The sequence below is a fragment of the Epinephelus lanceolatus genome, chromosome 17, assembly GCF_041903045.1.
Source record: "Epinephelus lanceolatus isolate andai-2023 chromosome 17, ASM4190304v1, whole genome shotgun sequence".
NCBI lineage: Eukaryota > Metazoa > Chordata > Actinopteri > Perciformes > Serranidae > Epinephelus > Epinephelus lanceolatus.
Genome location: NC_135750.1, coordinates 26,236,483 through 26,262,119, shown reverse-complemented (window position 1 = coordinate 26,262,119; position 25,637 = coordinate 26,236,483). Strand labels below are relative to the sequence as shown.

At 42.4% G+C, this 25,637-nt stretch overlaps 1 protein-coding gene across 1 annotated transcript in view; it reads right to left on the bottom strand.

Moving 5' to 3' along the window:
• The window catches only part of itga9 (integrin, alpha 9), a 64,902-nt gene that overhangs the window by 5,729 nt on the left and 33,536 nt on the right, over window positions 1-25,637 (bottom strand). Inside the window, exons 16-26 of the mRNA XM_033613566.2 lie at window positions 18,059-18,211; window positions 15,940-16,016; window positions 15,382-15,529; window positions 11,160-11,246; window positions 10,937-11,016; window positions 10,661-10,744; window positions 9,044-9,152; window positions 8,815-8,922; window positions 7,384-7,509; window positions 7,055-7,174; window positions 6,867-6,962 (exon numbers count right to left, since the gene is read on the bottom strand). Coding sequence (XP_033469457.2) covers window positions 6,867-6,962; window positions 7,055-7,174; window positions 7,384-7,509; window positions 8,815-8,922; window positions 9,044-9,152; window positions 10,661-10,744; window positions 10,937-11,016; window positions 11,160-11,246; window positions 15,382-15,529; window positions 15,940-16,016; window positions 18,059-18,211 — 1,188 coding nt within the window. The remainder of the gene's footprint in view (window positions 1-6,866; window positions 6,963-7,054; window positions 7,175-7,383; window positions 7,510-8,814; window positions 8,923-9,043; window positions 9,153-10,660; window positions 10,745-10,936; window positions 11,017-11,159; window positions 11,247-15,381; window positions 15,530-15,939; window positions 16,017-18,058; window positions 18,212-25,637) is intronic.

Here is a 25,637-nt window from a genome sequence, read left to right as displayed (position 1 = left end):
CACTTCAATAGATTCATCCCGAAGGAAAGTCTTGTGCCAGAGAATGCTTCAAATTACAGTAAAACTAAGTACAGTAACCACAGTTTCAGGTTCACAACCAGTAACAACCAGACAACCAGTGGGTTCCCTGCATCAGGGTCACTTACCGGGTCCAGTTTTATAAACAATAGAGTATTAAATATCTGGCAAAATGTAAAAATATGCACGAAAGAAGTATTTTCAAGGAGCAAAAGCAAAACCAGTGCCTAATAGAGCAACAACAGGGGTAAGATAAGCACAAGAGTTACTAAAAATGAACCAAAATGGTGGGAAAAAGCAGACTGTGCCTGATAATCAATGTTATATTGAATATGATATAACAATGAGAAGTATTATTGCACATTATTTGAGAAAATATTGAACAAGATATTGAAAAGTAGTAATGTATATCATGTAAAAGTTGTAGTGCACCCAATGTAGGTGAATATTGTTGTCACTGTCCTTTATTTCAGCTCTCCTCCCTACAGAAGTCATACAGTTTGATGGCCACAGGTAGTGTTCTGTGGTGCTCCTTATGGTCTCAGTTTATGGCTGAATGTGCTCTGATATGACTCCAGAGTGGCATGCAGGAGGGTGAGAGTAGTTTTCTTAGCATCCTCCCCTCTGACACCTCCACTTAAGACTCCAGTTCCACTCCAAAGACAGAACCAGCTTTCCTGATGAGCTTATTGAGTTTGTTAGCATCAGCTGCCTTCACCCTGCTGCCCCAGTGTGGAAGATGACACTGGCTACCAGCATCAACATGGTTCTGCAGATGTTGAAAGATCTGAGTCTCCTGAGGAAATACAGGTGGCTCTGACCTTTCCTATCCACAGCATCAGTGTTTTTAGTCCAGTCTAGCTTATTGTCTGTGTGAATACGCAGCTACACCAAGACTAAGAGTCTGTTAGCATGCTAACACGCAGATGGTGAACCTAGTAAACATTATAATCACTAAACATCAACATTTGATCACAGAGCCACTAAGGTAGTGTACTTCCAGAGTTCTGTTTCCCAGCTTGATATCTGCTTTTTATGACCCATTAAGGAGACATTTCAAAGTGTTTCATGTTCGCAGAAATGGTTTCCCCCTTGGTCAAATGTTCAGTGTATGTTTCCCTGGGCCAATATGTTGAAATCATCCACTTATAGCCTACTGATGTAATTCTTCTTAAAACCTCCGCCTTTAAATTTGCAGGCAAGACAGTTTTCTTGAATTCAGACTTTGATACCACCACAGTGGCTGAATGGATTCTTGAAAGAACAAAAATAGTTTGAGGCTCGCACACAGATATGTCCGTCAGCAGATAAAAAGTTTTTAATGAAGCCTTTCAAGCATTTTTAAGGACAAAGCGCTTTCAGCCATCTGGCCTTCATCAGCGTGAGTTACAAGACTAGCAGTGCATGCACTGAGAGGCCGTTTATACGTTGCCGGCTATTTTCATAAACGGACATTTCACCGTCTCCGTTTTCAAAAAGATCTTCGTTTACACTTACCCGTGTATATATATATATACACAAGAGCACGCCCAACCTGTAGGTGGCAGTGTAACGAGAAGCTCAAGCCTTCCATGTATCCATTGTCACCATAGCAACATAGGTCGCACTTTTTACACAGGCGCAAGTTCCGGCGCATACTGTGACGTGGGCTGCCTATAACTCCGTTTATCTCCGTTTATCTCAGTTTACATGCAAACGCGCAACCGGAGTTTTCCAAAATCTCCACTCTGGCCGGAGTTTTTAGAAAGACTCGTTTTCAGAGGAGAAATCTCCGTTTGCGTGTAAACGAACGGCACAAACGAAGGAAGATGTCTCCGTTTATCAAAATCACCGTGTACGTGTAAACGGCCTCTTACATGCCACTCTAGGGTCTGTATCGGTGATTGTTGATTGAACACAGCTGATCTGCAGACTCACCTGATCTGCAGGTGATTGTTAATTGAACACAGCTGATCTGCAGACTCCACTGCAGCTGTTAAATCAGAGGCCGTTTACACGTACACGGTGATTTTGATAAACGGAGACATCTTCCTTCGTTTGTGTCGTTCGTTTACACGCAAACGGAGATTTCTCCTCTGAAAACGAGTCTTTCTAAAAACTCCGGCCAGAGTGGAGATTTTGGAAAACTCCGGTTGCGCGTTTGCATGTAAACTGAGATAAACGGAGATAAACGGAGTTATAGGCAGCCCACGTCACAGTATGCGCCGGAACTTGCGCCTGTGTAAAAAGTGCGACCTATGTTGCTATGGTGACAATGGATACATGGAAGGCTTGAGCTTCTCGTTACACTGCCACCTACAGGTTTGGCGTGCTCTTGTGTATATATACACGGGTAAGTGTAAACGAAGATCTTTTTGAAAACGGAGACGGTGAAATGTCCGTTTATGAAAATAGCCGGCAACGTATAAACGGCCTCTAAGATGGTACATGCTACACACAACATATTGAAAACAAAAGACAATAAACAGACAATCCAATATCACATTCATATGTGCTGAGTTAAAAAACATGTCTTTCACCAACTCCAACTGTTGCTGAAAACATCAGGTATAACTACCGTTCATACATCAGGACAGGTACAAGTTGATTAAATATATAACAGTTGATCACAATTTGGACATACTAAGGTTCCCAACATAGACTCCATGTAACCCGTCTGGGAAACTCTAAATGTCAGATGTAATTTGTATTCATATTTATAGATGTAAGGTTCCTCAAATGGATATTTATTTGGACTACGCACCAGGAGGGTCAGAGCACAGTGGTAACTTTGAACGATAATTGAATGGATTCTTACCATTTAAACTGCATTAGAAATGTCCATTTCCCTTCCCTTCCCCCTTTTTTTGTTTTTCTTTTTTTGCTATTTGAACTGCGAAGACAGCCCTCATCAATTTCATACAATGTTGGCTTATATCAAGAGGCACATGCTAAAAACACAACACAATGCTGGACTAGGCCCTTGGGAACAAAGGATCCTGGGAACATGGGGATGACACCCCTCCCCTCACACAAACATGGCTGTAGACTCTTAGTCTTGGTTTTCATCATTGTCTTCAACTGCTGCCTTTTATGTTTTTATCACTAGATTGAATAACGTCACAGAACTCGTCAATAGGCTTGACCATCACTTTCATCATACACCACTTGTGTTTGATGCCACCGATGATTCATCTTATTAGGTCAGTGAAATTGAAAATAATCTATCGTCCACTCCCTTTTTCAATTCGAAGCGTCATGCCTTAAAACAGATTCCTCGGAGCTCAGAACGAGTATGACTCTGAGAGTTATCTCGGGAGGCTTGGCATCTCTTAAAAAATAGCCTGGTTCCACAATAAATAAGAGCTGTTTAGGCTGTTTCCCATGACATGAGTGAACACTGACCTGTTGGATAATCTGTCACTGACAGGAAACTCAGTTCACTTAACCCAGTGCTCACTGTAACGCTTAACTACAATGAGGGGGAAGTGAAATATTGCATGGCTCTGCACCACAGCTAAGCCTGCTTTAATATCAGCATTCAGGCCTTAAATGGTAAAAAAAACCACATGTACTAGGATCATGAAATAGATGGGTTTATTTACTAATGATCCTAAACAAAGGCAAATAATGTGTAATCCCCCAAATGTCAATCTTGCGTAATTTGTTACTGCAAACAATGGTGGGACAATTTCAGAAATGACTGAGGAATTCACTGCTGCAGTGTGCGCTGCTGCATGGGCTTTGAACACAAATGTGGCATGAGATGCCAACTGTGAGCCAAGACAAAACCAAGCGGTCAAGTTAAGATTAATCTCTCTGTTGAATAGTTTCCCACATTAACACCTCCCCCTTCCTCCGGAGCTCTGGAATCTACCCGTTGTTATGCATGCCGAGGCGCTTGCGTATACAGAAAAGATGAAAGCTCTACTGGTCGTTGCTCTCTGACTCTGACGTTCCCAATTTAACTTGTGCAATCAGATAATTCCAGGAATGTGTACTTGAATGTGAAGTTCATTCAACTTAGCTCTGCGATGCTAAGTTTGCATACTTCCAGCAGAATCCTATAGATTTATGTCAGTTTGTTTAAACGTCACAGGGGATAAAAAATGAGCTTGTCGTTCCGCTGACAACCAGTCGGCTTGCTGTGTGCAATACAACCCGGACCCACAAATCATACTTTGCAGTGTGTACTCTAGCCAGCAGGGATCCTGAGGGAAAAGGTAACTGTGTTTACTAAAACCTGGGGGGGGGGGGGAGTGGGGGGGGCGGAGGGGGTAGCAGTCACTGGAATGAGCACACTTACGAAGTGCTGAAAGAGCGGCATGGTATGGACATATTCATAGCAGGTCTGAATATACCGAGCACATCTGCAGCTCAGGGTCAGCAGGGCTGCACCCCCGGTCAGCACCCTAATCACTTGAGAGATCCCCCTGTGAGCATGCTGGGTGCTCGATACAATCATCACATCCAATCTGGTGGGCGACTCAATCACTCAGCAAACAACCGGGGGGGGGTCCTGTCCTTGAGGACAGCTGAGGACCCCGAAAGGACGCTGATGGAAGTGCCACCACACCGTACACCCACAGACCCCAGCTGTTCCCCAGGCTCACATCAGCGGCTCAAGGATTGTCTAACCACAGCACAATGGACTGTGCATCTAAAGATAAAAATATATTACATACTAATATATTTTTGCCAGCAGAGCCATGCAGTGAGTACCCTGCCCTCCAAACAGCATGCCACAGTTGGCATCTGCCTTGAAAGTAAAGCACTTGTCAACATGCGTGTTTATTTATCCATAATCATTTCCAAAAAAATGTGTCTAATCACCAGAATGCTTCCTGTTTCTGCAGTTGGAAAAGTAATCTTGCTATGTTTTCTGTAAGACCAACACTTGAGGCTGTGGGCATGCCTATAATTGAAACAACTAGTTACATGTAGAAAAAAATAAAAGTAATTGTAATCAGTTACAGTTGCTGAGAAAAAAATAGTAATTAAATTACAATTACTAATCAAAATGTTGGTGATTACAGAGGGGTTACGTGTATATATGTTCTACATGGTACAGGGCTGTCAAACTAACGTTAATTTTAATTAATTTATCACAGAAAAAATAACTTAATTGTGTTCCATTGTGTCCTTTGACCCCGTGACACAGTGGCGTTGTCACATGATTGAGGCAGAGGAGACAACGCTTTTTGGCCCGGTGACTGGAACATCTATATTTAAAAAATGCCCTGACAGGACTGTTGATAAGAGCACCGTCTCTGCAATTTCTGCAGCAAGGAACTTTTGTATTATTGGAGTACTGCAAGTCTGAAATATCACCTCAATGCAAAACATTTAGCAGCCAACTCAGAGGTCCCAGCTAGCACAGCCTCTGATGCCAGCCTCGTAAAACCACACTCGACCAGGTGTTCAGACGCAAACTCAGAAAGTCTACCTGTGACCGACTGACTAACTCCCTCGCAAAATGGATTGCAATAGACTGCAGACCAGTTCTGGTGGTAGAGGACAGGGGGACAATTGTGTCCAAAATCCAGCAGCTTTACTACGACACTTCACAGCAAAAATTAATCAATTTAGATTAATTAATCGCAGAGCATGTAATTAATTAGATTATTTTCTAATCACTTGATAGTCCTAATTTGGTAAAAAGTTATTATATAAATATGTGGAATATAATGATAATTTTGTTGCTTTGCAATTTTTTGCCATGCAGGAATGCCCTCTTGTGGCATATCTATGAACAGCACAGGTCAGCGAAGCCATTGGGATGACTTTTATTGCAACATTTATGCACTTTTGATTTTAGAAGTTTTCGGCATTATTCCCCAGTTTAAAACATTTGTTAGAAAAGTAATTAAAAAGCAATCAAATGTAACAAGTTACATGACTTTGATGAAATAATTAAAATAGTTAATCGTTACATTTTTAACAGGGTATCTAGTAATTTGTTACCTTTTACATTTCAAAAGTAACCTTTCCAACACTGATAATGGTCATGGATTGCAGCCTAGGTCTTGTCTTCTTATCAAAGTAATAAAGTAATAAGTAATAATGGCATTTTTATTGTTTCTCAGCAGAGAGCAGTTAAAAAAATCTTTCCATTTTCTTTTACTTTTTCTGTTGTCCCAATATTATTGGTATGAACTGAAATCTATTCTAGATAGTATATTTTTTCACGTATTCATGTATGCATGAGCATGTACCCTCACACCCCCACCCATTAAAAATAGGGCTTCTCTGAAAGTCACGGTGTAATTTGAACACTGAGCAAGACACAGCGGCCTTACCAGCTGGAGCAGTTTTGCACTGAAGCCTGTGACTCGTGGCAAGAGAAAATGTGTAAGGTTGTTAATCCAGACTGGGCAAAAGTGAACAAGGTTCAAAGGGTCAATTCACCCAAATCACAAAAAACATTTTCATATCTGTGCCTTCAGCGGTAGCTGCCATTTGCTGCTGGTCACGTACAGTAGTAAACACCGAGTTAAATGTTCTCTGCTGTGGCTGAAAGTAATGCTGATGATAGCGGTGTGAATGAACCAAAGTGAAGCTGTGGGCTGTAAAACTTAAACAGTGGAGTGACGGATGCTAAAATGCCAAAAAGACCTATAGTAAACTGCAGAGTGTGGTGATAATTCTGTGGGTTTGCCATTATAAGCAATTACTTTAAGATTACACATAGTCATCTTACCAATTATTGATATAGAAATATTAATTAAACAGCTGTGAGTAGATTTTAAACATTAAAACCGAACTTCTGACACTCTGAAGCTGCTAGATATCGCCTGATTCTGATGTTCAATGTGGTTATTTTGTTTGCAATTAATGTAAGGGTGAATTAAAATTCATGATGTACTCACAGAAATGTCCTCTGGCAGGCCGTTTGGCACCTCCACTGCCCTGTCATTTACTTGCACGCTGCCTCTTGTCACAAACTGGATCACAGAGGAACTATCCTGTGTGTTGAAACAACAGGGTGGATTACCGTTACTATTAAAATCACAACAACCTGCAACTAAATTCATCAAGCCTGTGACACGTTTCTTACCCTCTTAAGAATTTCAGTGTTGAGTAGAAGTTTTATATCTATGCTCAAAGCTTCTTCTTTTAACTGCGGGCCCAGACTGCAGGAGATTGTCATACATGCTCTTCCGGGCCGGTCACAGTCCTTTTAAAAAGACAGAGAAGAGGAAACAGATTAAGAAAGACGGAGAGTGAGCAGGAGGGTTTGTGATAAACAGATGTTGCACTGGCTAAAAAAACAAATAAAAACAGGAACCCTCACCGGGGGGGGGGGGGGGGGGGGTGTGTGTGTGTGTGTGTGACTGTCAGTGACCTCTGTAATGTCAAAGTGCAGTGTAACATCTGCATATTTACCAAGACTTTGCGTCCTGATTTGGTGAAAAAGGCAAATATGGAGTGGAAGATGCTCTCTTTGTCCTGCGGGATGGTGCATGGAGTCGGGTTCCTGTGAGGGGTGCAGTTCCCTCTGCCATCAGCCACCTAAAAGAGGACAGCAATACATAATAACTGACCTGTGTTGACAAAGATTTCAGGTAAAATCATACCTAATTATGTTGTAAGTATAACAGAGTTGAGTCTAAAAGGGATTTTGTCATGTTAATGTTGCAACGATTTGGGTGAATTTTGATTTGACAGCAAAAATGTACACACAAGCACTTTTGTCACCTAGTCTGGCCCAGTCCCACTATTGTTATGAGTATCCAGGAAGTTCTCCCCAACAACAAGCTGGTACCCCTCCCAGACAGATTCCCCATATGGAGTGATTTAGAGGTGTCTGGTTTACTGCCCAGCCTCCAGGGAACACTTCCCCTTTCCCCTCTCCTCAGTCCGACCTGAGGCTCTGGAGGTGGAAGTCTCCTCTGGCCTTCCTCATTGTCCGCTCTGTTGCCACCCAGCAGGCCTGAGCTTTTATTGCCCTACTTTCTCATGTCCTGTGTTTCTGCTGTCACTGCTGGTGTGAAGATTCATAGGCTGCGCTAACTTTACCCCTCACCAGAACAGAAATTTCACATTAAATTATGGCGATTGCAGGATTTTGTGCAGAAAAACTATTACATATGGAGCAACAGTCAGGAACTTGTATATCATGTCCGTACAAATGGAGGTCTGTATAAAATGTAAGAATATCTGGCTATAAAATATAAGTGTGCAACTGTCCGGTGTGCCACAGGCTAGACGCAGTGTTAACAGTGTTAATGATGTGTGTTTCCAGGCTGGGGATGGGACTGGGCAGTAGCCAGCTCCGCAGGTGTCCCATTCCCGTTTCGTGCAAGCTGTCTGATCCCCTGAAAGTGATTCCAGATGGGCTCAAGGAGGGTGGGATACAGTCAACCCCGTCTGCCCATTCACAGTAAATACAATTAACAGCTTGAGCTCCCCCATGATCTACCTATATGAAAGGAGCAATGCAAGGGTTAAGAAAACATTTAAACCCAATGGGGGTATTGTGTTTCTTTATCTAAATGCAAAATGTTGTGAAACTAAATGGTTGGCTAGCTTCAGTAGCAACGTCAACACTTTTGCTTACATTTTCACTGGCCTAGTGGTACCTCACACCAAGCAAACTGGCCATGCCATGACAAAAAGCCCACCAGTTTAGCAGCTTTCTGTGCATTTAAGTGTCCTCTGAGGTGGATACATGCAGCTGTGCCATGAGGAGAAGCAAGACCGACAGGCGAGGACAGCATAAATGAGCTAAAAATATGTCAGCCTGCAGGTGAATAAACTAATAAATAATGATTTGGGCTAGATAAATAATGTCGATAGACTGCTGTTGGCATCCACCTGAGTTTCAGTGATGTGGAACATGTCAGCTCCGTTGCCAGCCAGCCGGTTGGGTATCCTGATGTCCACGGTGGAGCCAGGCAGCCTGCTGGGCCCCTTGTTTATGGCCTGGAACCACATCACACAGAGACAGTGAAAGATGGAGACAAAGGAAAAGAAAAGTGAATATATATATAGAGAGAGACACGCTAAAATACATAAAGTCCTATATGCTCTGTGCGAGCAGTACCTGGAAAGTGAGGTTGAGAGGCTGGAAATTGCACTCCATGTCCTCCAACTGGACGAAGCGCGAGGCATCGATGGAGTTTCCATACACAAAGGAGGTCGGCGTTACCACACTGCACACAACAGCCACAGGGTACAGGAGAGAGACAGAAGATGATGCAATAACATTAACAGAGCTTTATGTGACATTCAGAGTGTTTCTATAGTCTGTGTTTCAACCAAACATAGCACAAATTTTAACTGAATTTTCAGAAAATCTGCAAAAGAAAATGCAACCCACTACTGTTACGCTGATATTGGGAGTTGGTTCTTTCAGATAAGCAGGAGGTGGTGCTAATTCACCAGTAAGCTGCCATTCCAGAAGAAAAGGGAGCATCAAGATGATGCAATTAAAAGAGCACCAGTCAATGAATGTATAACAACGGAGAGCACACTTGACAATGGAAATGGAGTGGAACAACTGAAGTTATAGCCAAAGCTCTTGGAAGAGCTCTGGTAACAGTCCTGTGTGCACACATAAACATGTCAGAAGCCATTCTGAGACAATGAAGAGAGTTTGCAGTGGCCTCTGCAATGATGGTATGTCATGGCTATATAGTATATCATCATTTCTTCACTGACTCTGTTTCAATTGCATTTAGCTTTTTGCAGTACATGTACTCTTACACCTCCCTCAAGTGTAAAAACCTTCTTGCAATATTTCCAAGTTTATTCAGATTTTGGTGTTTCCACTGAGGCTTTTTACATACGCAAATTGAAACTGCGCATAAGAAGAGGTGGATGAAAATGCACGTTATGACTCTGACTCTGAGACAGGATTGTCTGCACACGGCTCTCAACATGGACGTGGCTGAGCCAACAGCTAGTATGGTGCTAACAGCGTGAGCAGGGCTAAAAACGGCAACAGTGCTGCAGTGTTGCTTCTACGAGGACACATTCCGCCATTGTGGGTCGAGAGGGTGTTATAAGCAATAACCGCCGTATGAACACAGAGCAGCTGTGATTAGCTAGCCAGTGGGACACACACACAGAGACTCACATGCACTAACGTGCACAGCAGCTACCACACGGCTACCACAGACCAGCTACCACAACAACGAGCAGAGAAGTGTGGATTACAACACAGAGAGGGGGCGTAGCTTCATTTTCTGCCATTACTCCACTATGTCTTTACACAGCAAATAGTTTTATCCTGCTATATTAATGTTCTGAATATCTATTAAAATGCCAACAGAAATCATGATAAAAAAGAGCCTCATAAAACTCTCTGGCTTCAGTCATGTTATTAGCTGGACAGCCAAGTTTTCTTTAGCAGTTGAGATATGAGTCAGATGTGTCCCGCTTTGCTCTGAAGCCTCCCTCCACATTAAAGACAACACCCACAGCAGCTTTATCAGATGTTGGGGTTCTGGAGGATTTGGGCTGTTTTACATCTCTTTCCCCTTCTCTGTGAAGCAGCGCTATGATAAAGCCTTCAGAGATAAGGCTTTTCAAGTTGACATGCTCCATACTGACAAAAGCACTCCCTCTCCTCCCAACAGCCAACAGATGGGAAACCAGTTCAAGCTGGTTCCAGCTATTAGTTTGAATAATAGTACGTACACTGTTATGGTGCTCTTACCCAGTAATAGTCGTGTCGGTCTCATGAACCAGAGGGATGGACAGATCCAAAGTGTTGTCAGAGAGTTTGTGCTCGGGATTGGCGCTGCAATGAACAATAAAGAATAAAGTTCAGTCATTCTGTAAATTCTCCAAACACGCATGAAAAATGCATTTATGCTATGGGGAATAAAGTTGGCCACATTTATGGGGATAACTCAACATTTTAATTCACAGAAAACAAAAAAAATGTGTTTTTATTGTTAGTTATAAAGTAAAATGTGACTCTTATACGTACCTTTTAGCTTGAACTAAAAACTGTAAGGTGTCGTTTTCCCCAGAGAGCTGACTCGTGTCAAAAATCACTGCAAAATGATACTGGAGAGGAAAAAGCCCAATAAACCAGGAGTTCTGAACACCAGTGCATTATGATTTACTGAGATTACAACACCTCTGAAAAAGGTATGTCTTATACTGCATGCAGCTTTGACATTGTGCAATTAGGCCTTGGTTTGAGCTACCTTAGTCTGCGCTCTCATGAAGGGAAATCCCACGCTGCATTTGAGGAAGTCCAAATCAACAAGTCCACAGGAAATACCCTTCTCTTCCTGCAAAAAGACAGATAGACAGAGAGTAAGGAGGGGAGGAGATAAAGACAGACAGACTGGAGACAGAGTGGGTGACGCTCGTGGAGATGCAAGACACAAAGAGGAAGACAAAGTAGACAAGATGCCAACTGTTAGGCAACAGTCAGCAGTGGCTTTGGGTGGTAAAATAAATGCAAATATCACACATAACATAATTGAGTACATATGCATGAGAAAAAGCAACAGTAGACCCTTTCCTGCAGCTGCAAGAACACACACACACACAAACCTGCCAACATTTACAGTAAGGTCAAAGTTTATTGTTAGAAACAGACGTCTCCATGTAAAAGAGTAGGTTCTCATATCTTATTGAAGTTTTAAATTAAGTTAAACGAAAAATGTACAAAGCAGTGATGGCACACACACAGCCTGGCGGGTGGGTAATTGGACAACCTCCAGGCTGTGTGTTTGGAAGCTTGTCTAAACAATATGGAGCTTCACCGGCTGCGCTGTGTAAACACTCGGGCCTTGACCCTACGAGGAGTAAGAATTCTTTTAGCGAGAGTTCACTGGGAGGCTGTCGGCTGAGCTCGTGTGCTGGGAGCATGAAAGAGGGCAGAGATACTTCATGACTACAACATTTAAAAAAAATAAAAAAAGAGAGTAGCGCTCCTGGAACATTCAGCAGGGGGCTTAAGGTAAGTCATACAAAATGTCTGCATGCGTCGACTGCGGTCCAGTTTGGGCCTGTGTTTATAACCTGTTTCCAAAAGTGAGAAAGAAAAGAGGTGTGAAGGTTGTCTCTGCTGACATATTTAAAGGTAGACATCCATCCACCGTATCATCCACACTCCATTTCCCTTATTCAGCAGATTCCCACTGTTAAGTCCAGGGTGTGGCTGTTCTCTCCATCTTCATTAAGTCAGCTTAAATAAGCAACGTTGCCCTTTGCACGGACACTATGGTGAGCCCTGTAGGGGGGGTGGGGGGAGACCCCAGCCCAACTGGCAATGATGGAATTTCCTCTATTTCCTGTATTCCTTCATGCTGCTGTGCAAACACCGCCTGTCCCATGGGGCTGGGCAGGATTGGGGAAGTCAGCCTGTTTACCCATCATCCACCTGGCAGCCCTTGAGAGAGAGAGCAGATCACTACATATGGCGTGTTGTGCCTCCCTCTGTGGGGAGAAGAGTGACAAAGTCTGTTTGTTCAGCACTTCTTCACTTTCTCTCTCTTGTCTCTCTCCGTCAGGAACAAATACACACAGGGATTTTCACACATGGCAGGTCCACTAAATATCACCAGGAATGTTTACACTGCTTTAGTGTCAGCTGAACCCTTCAATGGAGTGGTACGCCCGTGTGGATGACAGCACACAGGAGGCCAGTTTTCTGCATGTGTCTTTATGTCCCCACCCACCTCAGTGTTTGTACATTTGGCTTTACTCTTGCATACCTTTTCCAAGCCAGTGTCATTGCCTACTTAACACTTTCACACAGGTATGGAGATTAGGATCTACCTTTGGCTTTTGTAGCATGTGCAAAGCTGCACTTCACAGCCAAGAAAATCAATGATTCGTATACTCCTTGGGTTTGAAGGTCCACTGAAATTCACAACTTCACACATTTCTCAGTTGCATTCCCAGTTTCTGGGCTTTTCACCACCGAGCTCATCTGTTCCAACTGTTAAATCAACAGGAATCAGTGCTGTAAGAGGTATTCTGATTCTTTATTTAAAGGTCCAGTGTGGAGGATGTAGGGGGATATATTGTTAGAAATATAATACAATAACTATGGTTTCTTTAGTGTATAATCAACTGAAACTAAGGATCATTGTGTTTGTATTACCTTAAAATAAGCCGTTTATATCTATAGACCTAGTGGGTCCCTACAAACGCCCCTACAAACCACAACCACCACCAACTAGTACAAGACAAACCCACCAATGAGACAGTTATTTGAACCCTGCTACAGTGCCACATTATAGTGAATGAATAAGGCCAAACATAGCAACGTTCCACTTCATAATTCATTATAAATGAAGACATGATTCAACTTATAAGCAACAGGATTTTACCCTTACCCTCACCTTTACCAGCTCCTCTTGTAATCTTACACTTCAGAGCTAGCAAAATGCTAACTTAGCATTGTTTTTAGGGCTTCTGCTTCTGCACCAAAGGGCTAAGGGGGCTGATAGTGAACTGATGTGTAAGCCTAAGTATGGTGGGCAGGTCACATAGCTATACACCTACTCACCTCTACCACAGAGTCTGCCTGGTTGTTTCTACAGTAGCCCAAAAAGAACCAACCAAAAACTAGCTTCAGATAGGGTCATTCATGTTTTTGCATTGGCCACCATATCTTTCCTACACGCTTGCCACACAGGAGAAGTTTCAGTTGGTTGCAATCTGCAACGTCACTGCTAGATGCCACTAAATGCTGCACACTAGACCTTTTAAGTTAAACTACTAATACCACACCATAATAATACTCCATAATACTCCAGAAGAATCAGATGGCACAAAACATCTGCTACAAAAAAAGAAGCTAAAACTGACATTTCAAAGTTTTTTTAAAAAAAGAAAAAAAACCAGAAGCTGGTGCAGCAGTCTCTGAATCCCTCGGGAGTGAAGGCAGCGCTCCTGAAACCAATTCACCTCCACAGCTTTCTGACAGCTTGTGTTGCAAGAACAACAGACAGATAACGCACCCGCTCGTGAATATGAGGGGGAGTGCAAGTTCACGCTCACTGGAGGAAAAAGCCTCAGGGGAGGATCTGGGGCTGACCTTAACTTTGCAAAAAGGGGTCATATCATCACCTTGGACTTCTCCAGTAGTAATTAGAAATGTCTCCGAGAGCATACGGTCGTAAATCTGCCGGGTGGCCTCTTTGACATCCCTTCACTGTTCACTTCCTGCTCCCTTTGTTCAGCGGGCCACCCTGACTTATCAGGTTCCTGTACAAAATGAGGCTCTGTGGCTGCTGGTAACCTGATACTTAATTACTTCATTAGATTAGCCATGAAACTCAAACTGAAACACTGTTTTTCTAATATCTGCCTGCGGCATGTGTTCTATTTAAATTTAATTTCAGCTTTGTTGGGGGTTTTTAAGATCGTGTCACAGGTTGTGCGCTTTCCAGATGATCTTATCCATCACAGGGGCGCAAAACACAGCTGGAAGATAAACATGAGGTCCGTTAAGAGGGGGAAAGACTTCATGATGGATGGTGTCCCCTCTTGCGTCTGAAAAGCTGCTGAACTGGCGCAGGCTCGTGTCAGAGCGCTCTGACTGACGTGGCGTCTCGTTCAGCTGTGAGCCTGCTGGGCTCTTTTCAACAAGTGAGTGAGCAGACGCGAGCAGACGCGAGCAGAGGCAGAGGTGGCCGCTGTGAAATCCATCCACATACAGTACAGCGTGGTCTCGAGGAAAATCTCTCAGGTTTAATGTGGGATGGCAGTGGGTAGATATTTCTTTAACAGTGACAAAATGCTGAGATCCGCTTTGTTTTTTTGTTAGAGGTCAGGTAAAGAGCAGACCTGATCTGTATCTCTGTGAAGGTCAGTCATAATCCTCTCTTTACATACCTGCATTACCCCCATTAAATATGGCTCTTTTTTGGACATAAATAATGCGATTTGAATGGCACATAAGTCAAGGTTGTAGGAATATGAAGCATGTGTGTTCTGATTTGTTCTCATGCACACAGCTCATATGTTGTTGACATGGTGTGTCTGCCTTGGATGAGTCAGAGAGCCATATGACAGGTCAGCCAGAGGGGCTTTGAGATGAGACAGCTGTTGCTGCTGCTGCTGTTGCTCTCCTGCACTTCATCCTTTTATCTGCAGGGCTGCCGGCACAGCTCAGGCGAAGCTTTAAGTTCATCTCTCTTCTCGCAGGTCTGTCTTTTTGTATGCTTCACTGTTTAGACTGCGGTCCTGATGTTTAATCAGTCTTCTTAAATAAACCATCTTTTAAAAAAATGTACATCTCAGTGGAAGAACTGATGATAACCAGCAGATATGTATGTGTAAAATCTGGCTCTCAGGTCTCCACTTTATCCACATCTTTTCAACCAAACAACCAAAGTGTATTTCAGAAACAAACATGTGCACTCGGGTAAATAAACAGCAGATACTTCAACAAGAGGAACAAACCTTCTGCCAGAAGTTGATGTAGAAAACTTCTCTGGAGAAGTTGAAGTAGATGTTGGTGTCATAGGCGTCGTCCCCAGTGTTTGAGATGGTCAGGTTCAAAGAGACGTTCTTTACTCCTCCGAGGGCCAAATGAGGTTTGACATGTAACCTGATGGGAATATAATGTAAAGAATGTAGAGTGTAGAGAATAAATCATGGGATGTCACAGGAGCAGAGATTCATATGAACAAATCTAAGTTTGTTTTATTTTGAAATTTTTACTTTAAAATGTAAATTGACGAAGAGGAGTGGCCTTAAAATACTTGTTTTTGGAGTAAAGCAAAGACAATATGTAGAGGATGACTACTGCTTACCGCTGTCACTAAAGCAAAAGACACACAATAAAAAGAAAGGGAACTCCCTCAGTATGGAAAAACATATGGATATCCTCCAAGCATGCGTCATGGTTCCACTACCCACACCCACATGGCCTATGACGTCAGCTTGCTTCCTCAGTACTGAAGAAAAGGCCGAGACAGAGCATGAATCTAAAGTGTGGAGGAAGTCGAAGGCTTTTACCCAGAGAGCAGCAGTTTCCCATGAAGCCTCAGGTCTGCAGCACAGTCGTCTGACAGGCAGTTCTTCTCAAACCAAGTCTGCAGAGGAAACAGTAAAGTACACAGTTCATATGACCTCATGCTGTCCACGCACTTAACTCACCGACTCCACATTCAGACTAGGGGGCAGTGTTGTGTTGTTGCTGGAGCTATCCAGAAGATTTTTATCCAGGAAGGCTAAAATCTTCACTCTATCTGATCTCTCCTTTAATCAGTCAGAGGGTGGTCTCTGGTTTAGGGCTAAATCATGAAAGGAAACTTAAGTCAAGTGGTAAAGTTCGATGTAATGTTGATGAGCTTCAGATAAATGGATTCTGTAGGTGCTGAGAGATGTAAATCCCTCCGTTTTTCAAGAAGTGCAGACAGTGGGGAAACACATGTGGGGCAGGTTAGAGGTGGGTGCAAAGAAAATAAATGAATCAGTCTTTTTGGATTCCACTCAAGAAAACCTAACACAGACAATAATAAGCTTGTAACCCACACCAAATCATTATAACCTCAATTTGAGCTATTTCCTTCATTCCTTCTGTGGTCCAAGGGAAGACACGACTTTGTTCTTTATAATCAGTCAAAGAGATGAACCATATCAGAATCTGAATCAGCTGAAAATAACTCTGGTGTTAGAGTGATCAGCCTCTTATCTTCTTCTGACGCACACCTGAAACAAAGCATTTCTATATCAAAGTGCAGGATGCAGTATCTGAATAATTTATAAATATAAGTCAGAAATAAGATTGATGAAAGGTTTAAATTAAAAGGCAACACATTTTCTCTGAAGCTCATTTTCTTGCTCAGAACAATAAATAAGCGACTTAATATTGGGGCTAGAATGTTTATTTCTTTATTGTCAGTACTAAAACCTGTAATCATCCATCATATATCATAACCCAACCAAAGGAAAATAAATGACCAATGACCACGGTAAATTTTGAATTATCACTAGGGGTGTAACAGCTCTGAAACGAAGACCCAAAGGCAAATCCTTCTCCCATTACAGATTCAGTCCGTGCCAAAATAACAACCAATGCTATGGAGTGTTAATGGTGACGAACACGGGACTGCATTAAATCAAAGTATATTGTCAAAGTGCGCCTTCTTATTGACAACATGCCAGTTTCTGTTACCGTCAGAATTATGGCCACTGAGCCACTGTTAAAAAAAGTTATTCTCTGCATGTTTTTCCACTGCAGTATCAAAAACATACTGAGCTGCAATGGAGTCAACAGGGAAAATCTTTTTGTGCGACAGGCTAACAGAGAGTCAGAACAGGTTCCTTCACAACACTTTTTATCCTGGGATTTCTCCCTTATGTGTCAAGTGCAAGAAAGAGGTTGGAAGTTTCACAGGAACTTAATGCTATTTTTGATAAGGAAATTCAAATGGATCCTTTTCTATTATTGTTGAATCTTCCAAGTGAGGGGCTCTCTTTAAAAAGTATTCAGTAAAAACTCTTGAACAAGCTTCTCCTATTAGCAAGAAGGTACATTTTATTTCAATGGATTAAGCCCAGATCTCCTACTATCAACCAGCTGCATGGAGAAATCTTCAAAGTTTGCCAATGGAGTGCTTGAGTTCAGTTTTAAAGGAGAATGAGAGAGCTTTGATAGGCTGTGGGCACCTTTCCTGAACTACCTTCCAAATAGCAAAGCATACCTAGTACGTATAGGGACATGGGCACCATAGATTGACACTGTTTGAGTGCCCCTGTGAATGTCAAAAGCTCTCTTCTGTGTATTTTGGTTCTCTAAATTAGTTGTGTTCCCGTTGACCTGTGCTTCTTATCTAGGCTCTGTGATCTCTATACAATACTTTCTCATGTTGGGAATAAAAACAACATACTGAACCGAAACCCCTAAAACCAGGGTGCATCCGGAACCATGAATCTTGTGTACCATTACACCCCTCATTATCACCCTTCTCTGCACACTTGTTTGTGACCATACTGGGACCATTTTTTGTCTGGTTACTTACTTTCATCTCACAAAATCAGACAGTGAGAAGCCCTGAAACCTTTAATACCTTATCTAAATAGAATATCTACCCACAAACATTATTAATCCCAAACATCATATTATTTTTACCTCATTCCTCACTGCAATCTTGTTTCCTTTCCTCCATCGTAGCACTGGAGCGAGCGCAGGCAGGCCTCGCTCCTGGTGTTCCGACAGCACGTGCTTCCCCAGGCTGTACGCCACCTCGAAGGTGATTGGTGTGAACACTTCCTTCACATCTTTCTGCAGAGAGCACAAAAAAAACAACGCTATTGCAAAGAATTTGTCCCATCATAGACTCAAAACTGTTAAAAACAAAATAAACCTCAAAGAAATAAGCCTGGGTCATTATGGTAATTTAACATCTTTCTCCAACTGACGCCTGCCGCAAAGACTGATTACATCGCAGACGATCACAAGATCACACAGTCTGGATTTGATATCATCACTGCGCCAAAGATCCACAGGGTTGAACACAAATTTAAGTGTACTGATAAACCACAAAACAATCTGAACTGGTTTAAATGGATGGGTGACACACTCATCAATTACTGTTAATGTTTTGTCATTTTGTTGAAAGTTATAGAAGCAAGGCCACCGCTAAGTTCTCAGCAAAGGAAACACATGGATCATTTTTTTTTAACCTGCTGGCACTGCCTCTGAGAGATATCTTTGCGTTTCTGGCGGCTCCATCTAAGACCACAGAAGAAGTGTTTGATTTGGCTTCAGGTTTGGAAACAATACAGACAGAATGAAAACAGAGAGCTAAATGTGATCAAATCCCAAATCTTCATTAGCTGACAGTGCTGACAGATGTACATGGGAAAAGCATATACTGATTTTGCTTTTTTAGATCTCCTCTGTTACACTCAGCTCTTTAAAGTCAGCTTTGTGGGTCTGGCTTTGGTCTTAGCGTCTAAAAGCCGCAACAAACACAAGCTCCATAGGCAACCTGTGTGCCCTTGCCCAACTGAGGTCTACCAACATGGAGCCAAACCCGCAACGTAAACACAAAAGGCTTCCGGTGGTCGCTTAGGCCACTCGTTCTTTCGCACTTTCTCCCTTTTGTCCATTATCGCAGGACTTTCCAGTGTCCACCCACCCATCCTCTCCTCTTTCCTCAGGCAGGCACAGAGCCAGTCTGGACTTTGAACACATCACCAGTGGGGAACCCACCCAACTCATCAACAGTGAGAGAGTTATAGCAGGAAAGAGCAAATGTTGGTGCAGGACATGAATAGACAAAAACAGAAGATTTGGGGCTCATTTGGGAAACAGTGCTGCGCACAGATAAAAGGGTGGACTAACAAAATCTATTTTTAGAGATTTTCTGTCATTATTTGGTTGAAAATAGTTGGAAAAAAGTGTTGCAAATCATAACTTATTTTTATTATCCATTGATCGCAGGGTTTTTCCCGGCTTAAAATGAGGCGCAGGTAGCACCATCCTAATCATGTGTACACATGTATCATGGCTTCAGCCGGACTCAAGCAAACACTTTTTACAAGCAACGAATAATAAGTGATTTTAGTGACACAACAATTTAAGTGAAGTGAAGTTACTGAATATTTTTTCCAATAAAAATTACACAAAAGCACATTTTTCTAAAGTACCTGTTGTAGTTTGACCAAAAGAAGACCACTGATGTGTGAAGTGATTTTGGAGACACTACATTGTTTAAGATATAATTTACTAAAGATTTTTGTGGTAGGTTCTTATATGTGGGTCCCTGCAAGCTTGTCTCACATCTGCTACACACACAAAGCAGGGTAATTTGTCAACTGTCGAGCTCTGAGGACTCCTTGTTGTGATCAAAATTAGGTTGTAGCTCATTGTCTAGTTTTCCACGGCTGGAAGGAGGTGTCGTTCGTGTTTTAACAACAATTTGCTTATGAGTTATTGATCAGGGAAGTTTGAATCTGTGAATATCTCTCCAACTTTACCGATTGGCATTGAGCTGCATTTACAAACACACTACTAAAAGTAGACTAATGATGACCTCATCGACTTTCTTTAATGTTTAGATGGCTGGTACCTGCTTTGCTGCACTTCAGCCAAAAACAGACATTTTTTCTTCTTCCTCTTTTGCAATTTTGGCAGTGTCCTTCTCGGTGCACTGTGATGACTACGATACAATGCTACTGCATCGACAGTGATTAAAATACAGTATCTAATGGTATCTAATATGACAGAAATCCATCAGGTGCAACCCTTGTCAGAAAAATCTTTGCCATGAAGACACCTGTCAGAGTTTTGTTAAAAGCTGGAGGTTGGGCTGGGAGATATGGAGAAAACCAAATATCACAATACTTTTGACCAAATTTTGGTCACATAATCATCAGTAAGGTGGATAAAAGACCCAGTGGGTAAAGGCAAATAATACAACAGCTATAACAGTATTCACAATATTACTCTATCCATAATCGAAGACGGTATCTAGTCTCATATCATGATATCAATATAATATCAATATATTGCCCAGCCCAAGCTGGAGGTGGCATGAACTTTGACAGAGGAGGCCGCCTTCTAACTGTCTATGCAGGAATAACCCAGAGATATCCTATTGACAATCATATAAGACAAAGAAAAACAGCACATAGCTGCAGAATACTTTTCCCTCAATCAACAGATCAATGAATCCACTAATTGTTTCGGCTGTAATTGAAACCGACAACATGAGCTTCTCATTACCACAGCAGACCTGTTCAATAGTGAGGCTGAGTAATGCAGACGCAAGAGGTTGACCTCACATCCATCACTGGACTGCAGTTCATGCCTCATTAGACTTATAGAGACGGTGTTGTTCTGTTCGTATGTCGTCTCAGCTGGGAGGGAAACATGACACAGTGTTGTAGTCAGTGTTGGACAGGCAGTGGTATACTATGTAAGGTGCTGGCAAAGCCCTCAGCCTCAATAGACATTGAGGCAGAATGCTTGAAATGGCCCCTGTCCGCTGGCCTCTGAGTGAACTGACCCCTGGGAGCCGACTGCCCCAAACTCCCACCGCTTATCTCACATTTTCACAAGCCACAGGAGAACTGGGGGACATAATGACCTCGAATGAAATGTGGTGTTCTTGAACAATCTCATGCTTAAAGAGTGACTTTTATGCACAAGTAAATAGGCACAATCTTTCCATTAAAGTAGTGTGCTGTGGAGAGATTTCCTCTTCTTTTTTAACAGTGCGTCTATTATTGTACACATACAGGATCACTTTCTTCTTGAAACACAGGACGACAGACTGCTAACTAACTGGAGAGCTCCCAAGACTCACAGCAAGCTCTTATTAGAAGTGCCGGAGTCTGTTCGGTAACACTTGGCCTAAGCTTTTATTATTCTTCGATCAATGCTGCCAATTGCCCCACCCGAGTCCACGCCCCCGGCTCAGTCACCTACTCCCTCCAGATCCTGCTTTTAATTCCTGTATTTATGGAACAGAGGAGTTCCTGAGCTCCAGCTGAGAGGGACACCGGCTCGTGTTAACTGCCTGCTACCTCTGAATTTATGGAAAGTAACGCAACAACTGTTTCTTACAGCTTGTGACAGATCGTTCTCTACTCAAAGGCCTCCGCTGTGTTAATCCTCATTCAAATATAGAGGCCGCAGGGTGGGTCCTTGATCTCAGATCAGAGAGAGCCATTCTGAGATTTATGAATGAAAGTTGACATGTGAACCAACAGATTAATATCAGTTATCAGTTTTGAAGTGGCAGAATATGACATTTAGAGGAATAAATAAAACATTCTCCATCTACCAAAGAAGAAACTGAACTCATGAACAATAAAAGGCACCCATGCTCAACTGAGAACAGTCAGGGATTTTGTTGCTACAGCCTCACTTGGTCTGGTATGACCACAAGCTTATGGTGGTTAAAGTCAGCCAGTTTTAGACCTTACTAAGTCTGTTTGCCAACTTTTTGACTCGTTTCTGCTTGTTCTCAGTTACACTATGTTTTAGCATTTCACAGAAAACATGTCAATGGTTTTGTTGACACAAAATGATTATAAAAACAAGACATAAACACATCATAATGGAGACATGCTTATTGTTTCAGGCACTGGGTCCCATTCCATTTACTCCTTGTTGGGTCTCTACTGATGACATCTTTTAAGCAACTCACTCAAGGAAATTTTGAAAATGTAAAAGTGCCATCCTGTTAGCACTTATTAGTGTCATGTTATTACCACTTGTGGCAACAGTCTCACTTTACAGCCAATATGTGCATACATTTTTTTTTAGAGTATGTGATCGTAGTTTCTTTCAAACAATTCTTATGGCATAAGTTGTTTTTTTGCTTGCTCCCAGACCTCTGAAAATCAAATACGCAAGTAATTCCCACAACCTTGGGAAAATAATCGACCTATCACGGCTTTGTAGGTGGGATTAACTATGTGGATGTCATCTTCCTACATAGCTAGCTAGTTACCTGGCAACACCCATTGAAAGTAGCAACAGGAAAATGGTGATGAGTGTAAATGAGATGGACGCAAATTTAGATGTTATTCTTTATCCTCAAATTTACACGTTTCTTTAAAGGTGCTACAGGCTTATACGATATTTAGAGCATTATTAAAGCAGCAAACAACTATTTGCTATGTAAAGATATAGTGGCGTAATGGTGTCCTGAGCAGAGAATGAAGTCACGCTACCTCTGTTTGTCTTGTAATCTGAGCTTCTCTGTTTTTTGTTGTGGTGGATGGTCCAGCTGCACGTACAGTACAGGCCAAAAGTTTGGACACACCTTCTCATTCAATGCGTTTTCTTTATTTTCATGACTATTTACATTGTAGATTCTCACTGAAGGCATCAAAACTATGAATGAACACATGTGGAGTTATGTACTTAACAAAAAAAGGTGAAATAACTGAAAACATGTTTTATATTCTAGTTTCTTCAAAATAGCCACCCTTTGCTCTGATTACTGCTTTGCACACTCTTGGCATTCTCTCCATGAGCTTCAAGAGGTAGTCACCTGAAATGGTTTTCCAACAGTCTTGAAGGAGTTCCCAGAGGTGTTTAGCACTTGTTGGCCCCTTTGCCTTCACTCTGCGGTCCAGCTCACCCCAAACCATCTCGATTGGGTTCAGGTCCGGTGACTGTGGAGGCCAGGTCATCTGCCGCATCACTCTCCTTCTTGGTCAAATAGCCCTTACACAGCCTGGAGGTGTGTTTGGGGTCATTGTCCTGTTGAAAAATAAATGATCGTCCAACTAAATGCAAACCGGATGGGATGGCATGTCGCTGCAGGATGCTGTGGTAGCCATGCTGGTTCAGTGTGCCTTCAATTTTGAATAAATCCCCAACAGTGTCACCAGCAAAACACCCCCACACCATCACACCTCCTCCTCCATGCTTCACAGTGGGAACCAGGCATGTGGAATCCATCCGTTCACCTTTTCTGCGTCTCACAAAGACACGGCGGTTGGAACCAAAGATCTCAAATTTGGACTCATCAGACCAAAGCACAGATTTCCACTGGTCTAATGTCCATTCCTTGTGTTTCTTGGCCCAAACAAATCTCTTCTGCTTGTTGCCTCTCCTTAGCAGTGGTTTCCTAGCAGCTATTTGACCATGAAGGCCTGATTCGCGCAGTCTCCTCTTAACAGTTGTTCTAGAGATGGGTCTGCTGCTAGAACTCTGTGTGGCATTCATCTGGTCTCTGATCTGAGCTGCTGTTAACTTGCCATTTCTGAGGCTGGTGACTCGGATGAACTTATCCTCAGAAGCAGAGGTGACTCTTGGTCTTCCTTTCCTGGGTCGGTCCTCATGTGTGCCAGTTTCGTTGTAGCGCTTGATGGTTTTTGCGACTCCACTTGGGGACACATTTAAAGTTTTTGCAATTTTCCAGACTGACTGACCTTCATTTCTTAAAGTAATGATGGCCACTCGTTTTTCTTTAGTTAGCTGATTGGTTCTTGCCATAATATGAATTTTAACAGTTGTCCAATAGGGCTGTCGGCTGTGTATTAACCTGACTTCTGCACAACACAACTGATGGTCCCAACCCCATTGATAAAGCAAGAAATTCCACTAATTAACCCTGATAAGGCACACCTGTGAAGTGGAAACCATTTCAGGTGACTACCTCTTGAAGCTCATGGAGAGAATGCCAAGAGTGTGCAAAGCAGTAATCAGAGCAAAGGGTGGCTATTTTGAAGAAACTAGAATATAAAACATGTTTTCAGTTATTTCACCTTTTTTTGTTAAGTACATAACTCCACATGTGTTCATTCATAGTTTTGATGCCTTCAGTGAGAATCTACAATGTAAATAGTCATGAAAATAAAGAAAACGCATTGAATGAGAAGGTGTGTCCAAACTTTTGGCCTGTACTGTACATATTAGTGCATGTGAGTCCCTGGGTGTGAGCCAACCACTCTGCACTACGCTCATACAGCAATTACTGCAGCGTCCAGATGCACGGTGGCAGAAAAATGTTGTCGTCAAACCAAACTGCCAACCCTCCGGTTCCTCCTCACGTTAACACTGTTAGCTCTGTCAACACTGTTGCTGTTGTTAACACTGTTTGCGCTGGTAGCCCCGTTAGCTGCTAGCCACCAGCTCAGCCACCTTCATGCTGAGAGCTGTGAGCATTCAATCTCAGCTAAGACTCTAAATCATGGATATGCTCTGAATGTTATGTACCACTCCTTTACTAATTATAACTGGTAACTGCTCCTGTCTTCCATGTTGACTGACATCAGCAACATAAACAGATCACTCAGTTGGTCCCATTATCAGGTAGTTTCAGTATGAAGAGTAAAAATCATACATCAGGTCAGGGACGTGTTGCTTATTTCTGTCTGTTTTGATAGCACCACTGGGGATTTTAAATCTTACACAAAATGACTTTTAACAAGACAAAGTGTTTTTTCACACAGTGTCCTTAGAGATGGAAATACTGCCAATAAAAAAAGGTACATTTCCTGCATGGATACTTAAAAATAGTCTGAACCCTCTCATCATCCCATGGACAAAATTACTTATTAATGGTTCCAGTCAAGCTGCAGAGATGCCAGCAAACTCAGCAGGAAGCAACAGTTTTCCAGCAGTTCCCACCACATTTTGGAAACAGTAAATCCTCCACTACAGTACAAAAAAATCTGCATGTTACAGCAGTCGCAATCTTTTATGACACACTTGATACAAAGTCTTCCTCCCTGTATGCATATTCATGGAGTTAACTCACGGGATGGAGGACAGCTTGCCACTCAGTGTGTTTTGAAAGAAAACAACTGGGATTCAAACATTCACCTACAACACCCCCCCTCTCTGTGGAACAAGGTTTCTGCCAATATACTATCTCACTGTTTATGTTCACACTCAGGACCCATTTATTTGGTATGGCAGAGCATTAACTCCCACCTTACCATCCATTCTTTCCCCTTCACTTCCCTCTCTGCTGCCTGTGCGACTCTTTCCTATGTATCTATACTTAATGCTTGCATGGTTTAAGGAACATAAACACAGCTACTGTATGAATTAATCTGACTTAGATGAACATATTTAATAGATTTCACCCTGAACCCTAGTTGAGCTGTAACTATACTCTAGTGTTGCAAGCTCTGATTCTCACATGTTAATCTGATCAACGAGATGGCAAGCTGCCCCTCCATGCTCCCAGAGCAGCTCCACCACGGTGGGTGCGGGGAGGCTGACGTCAGGCTGC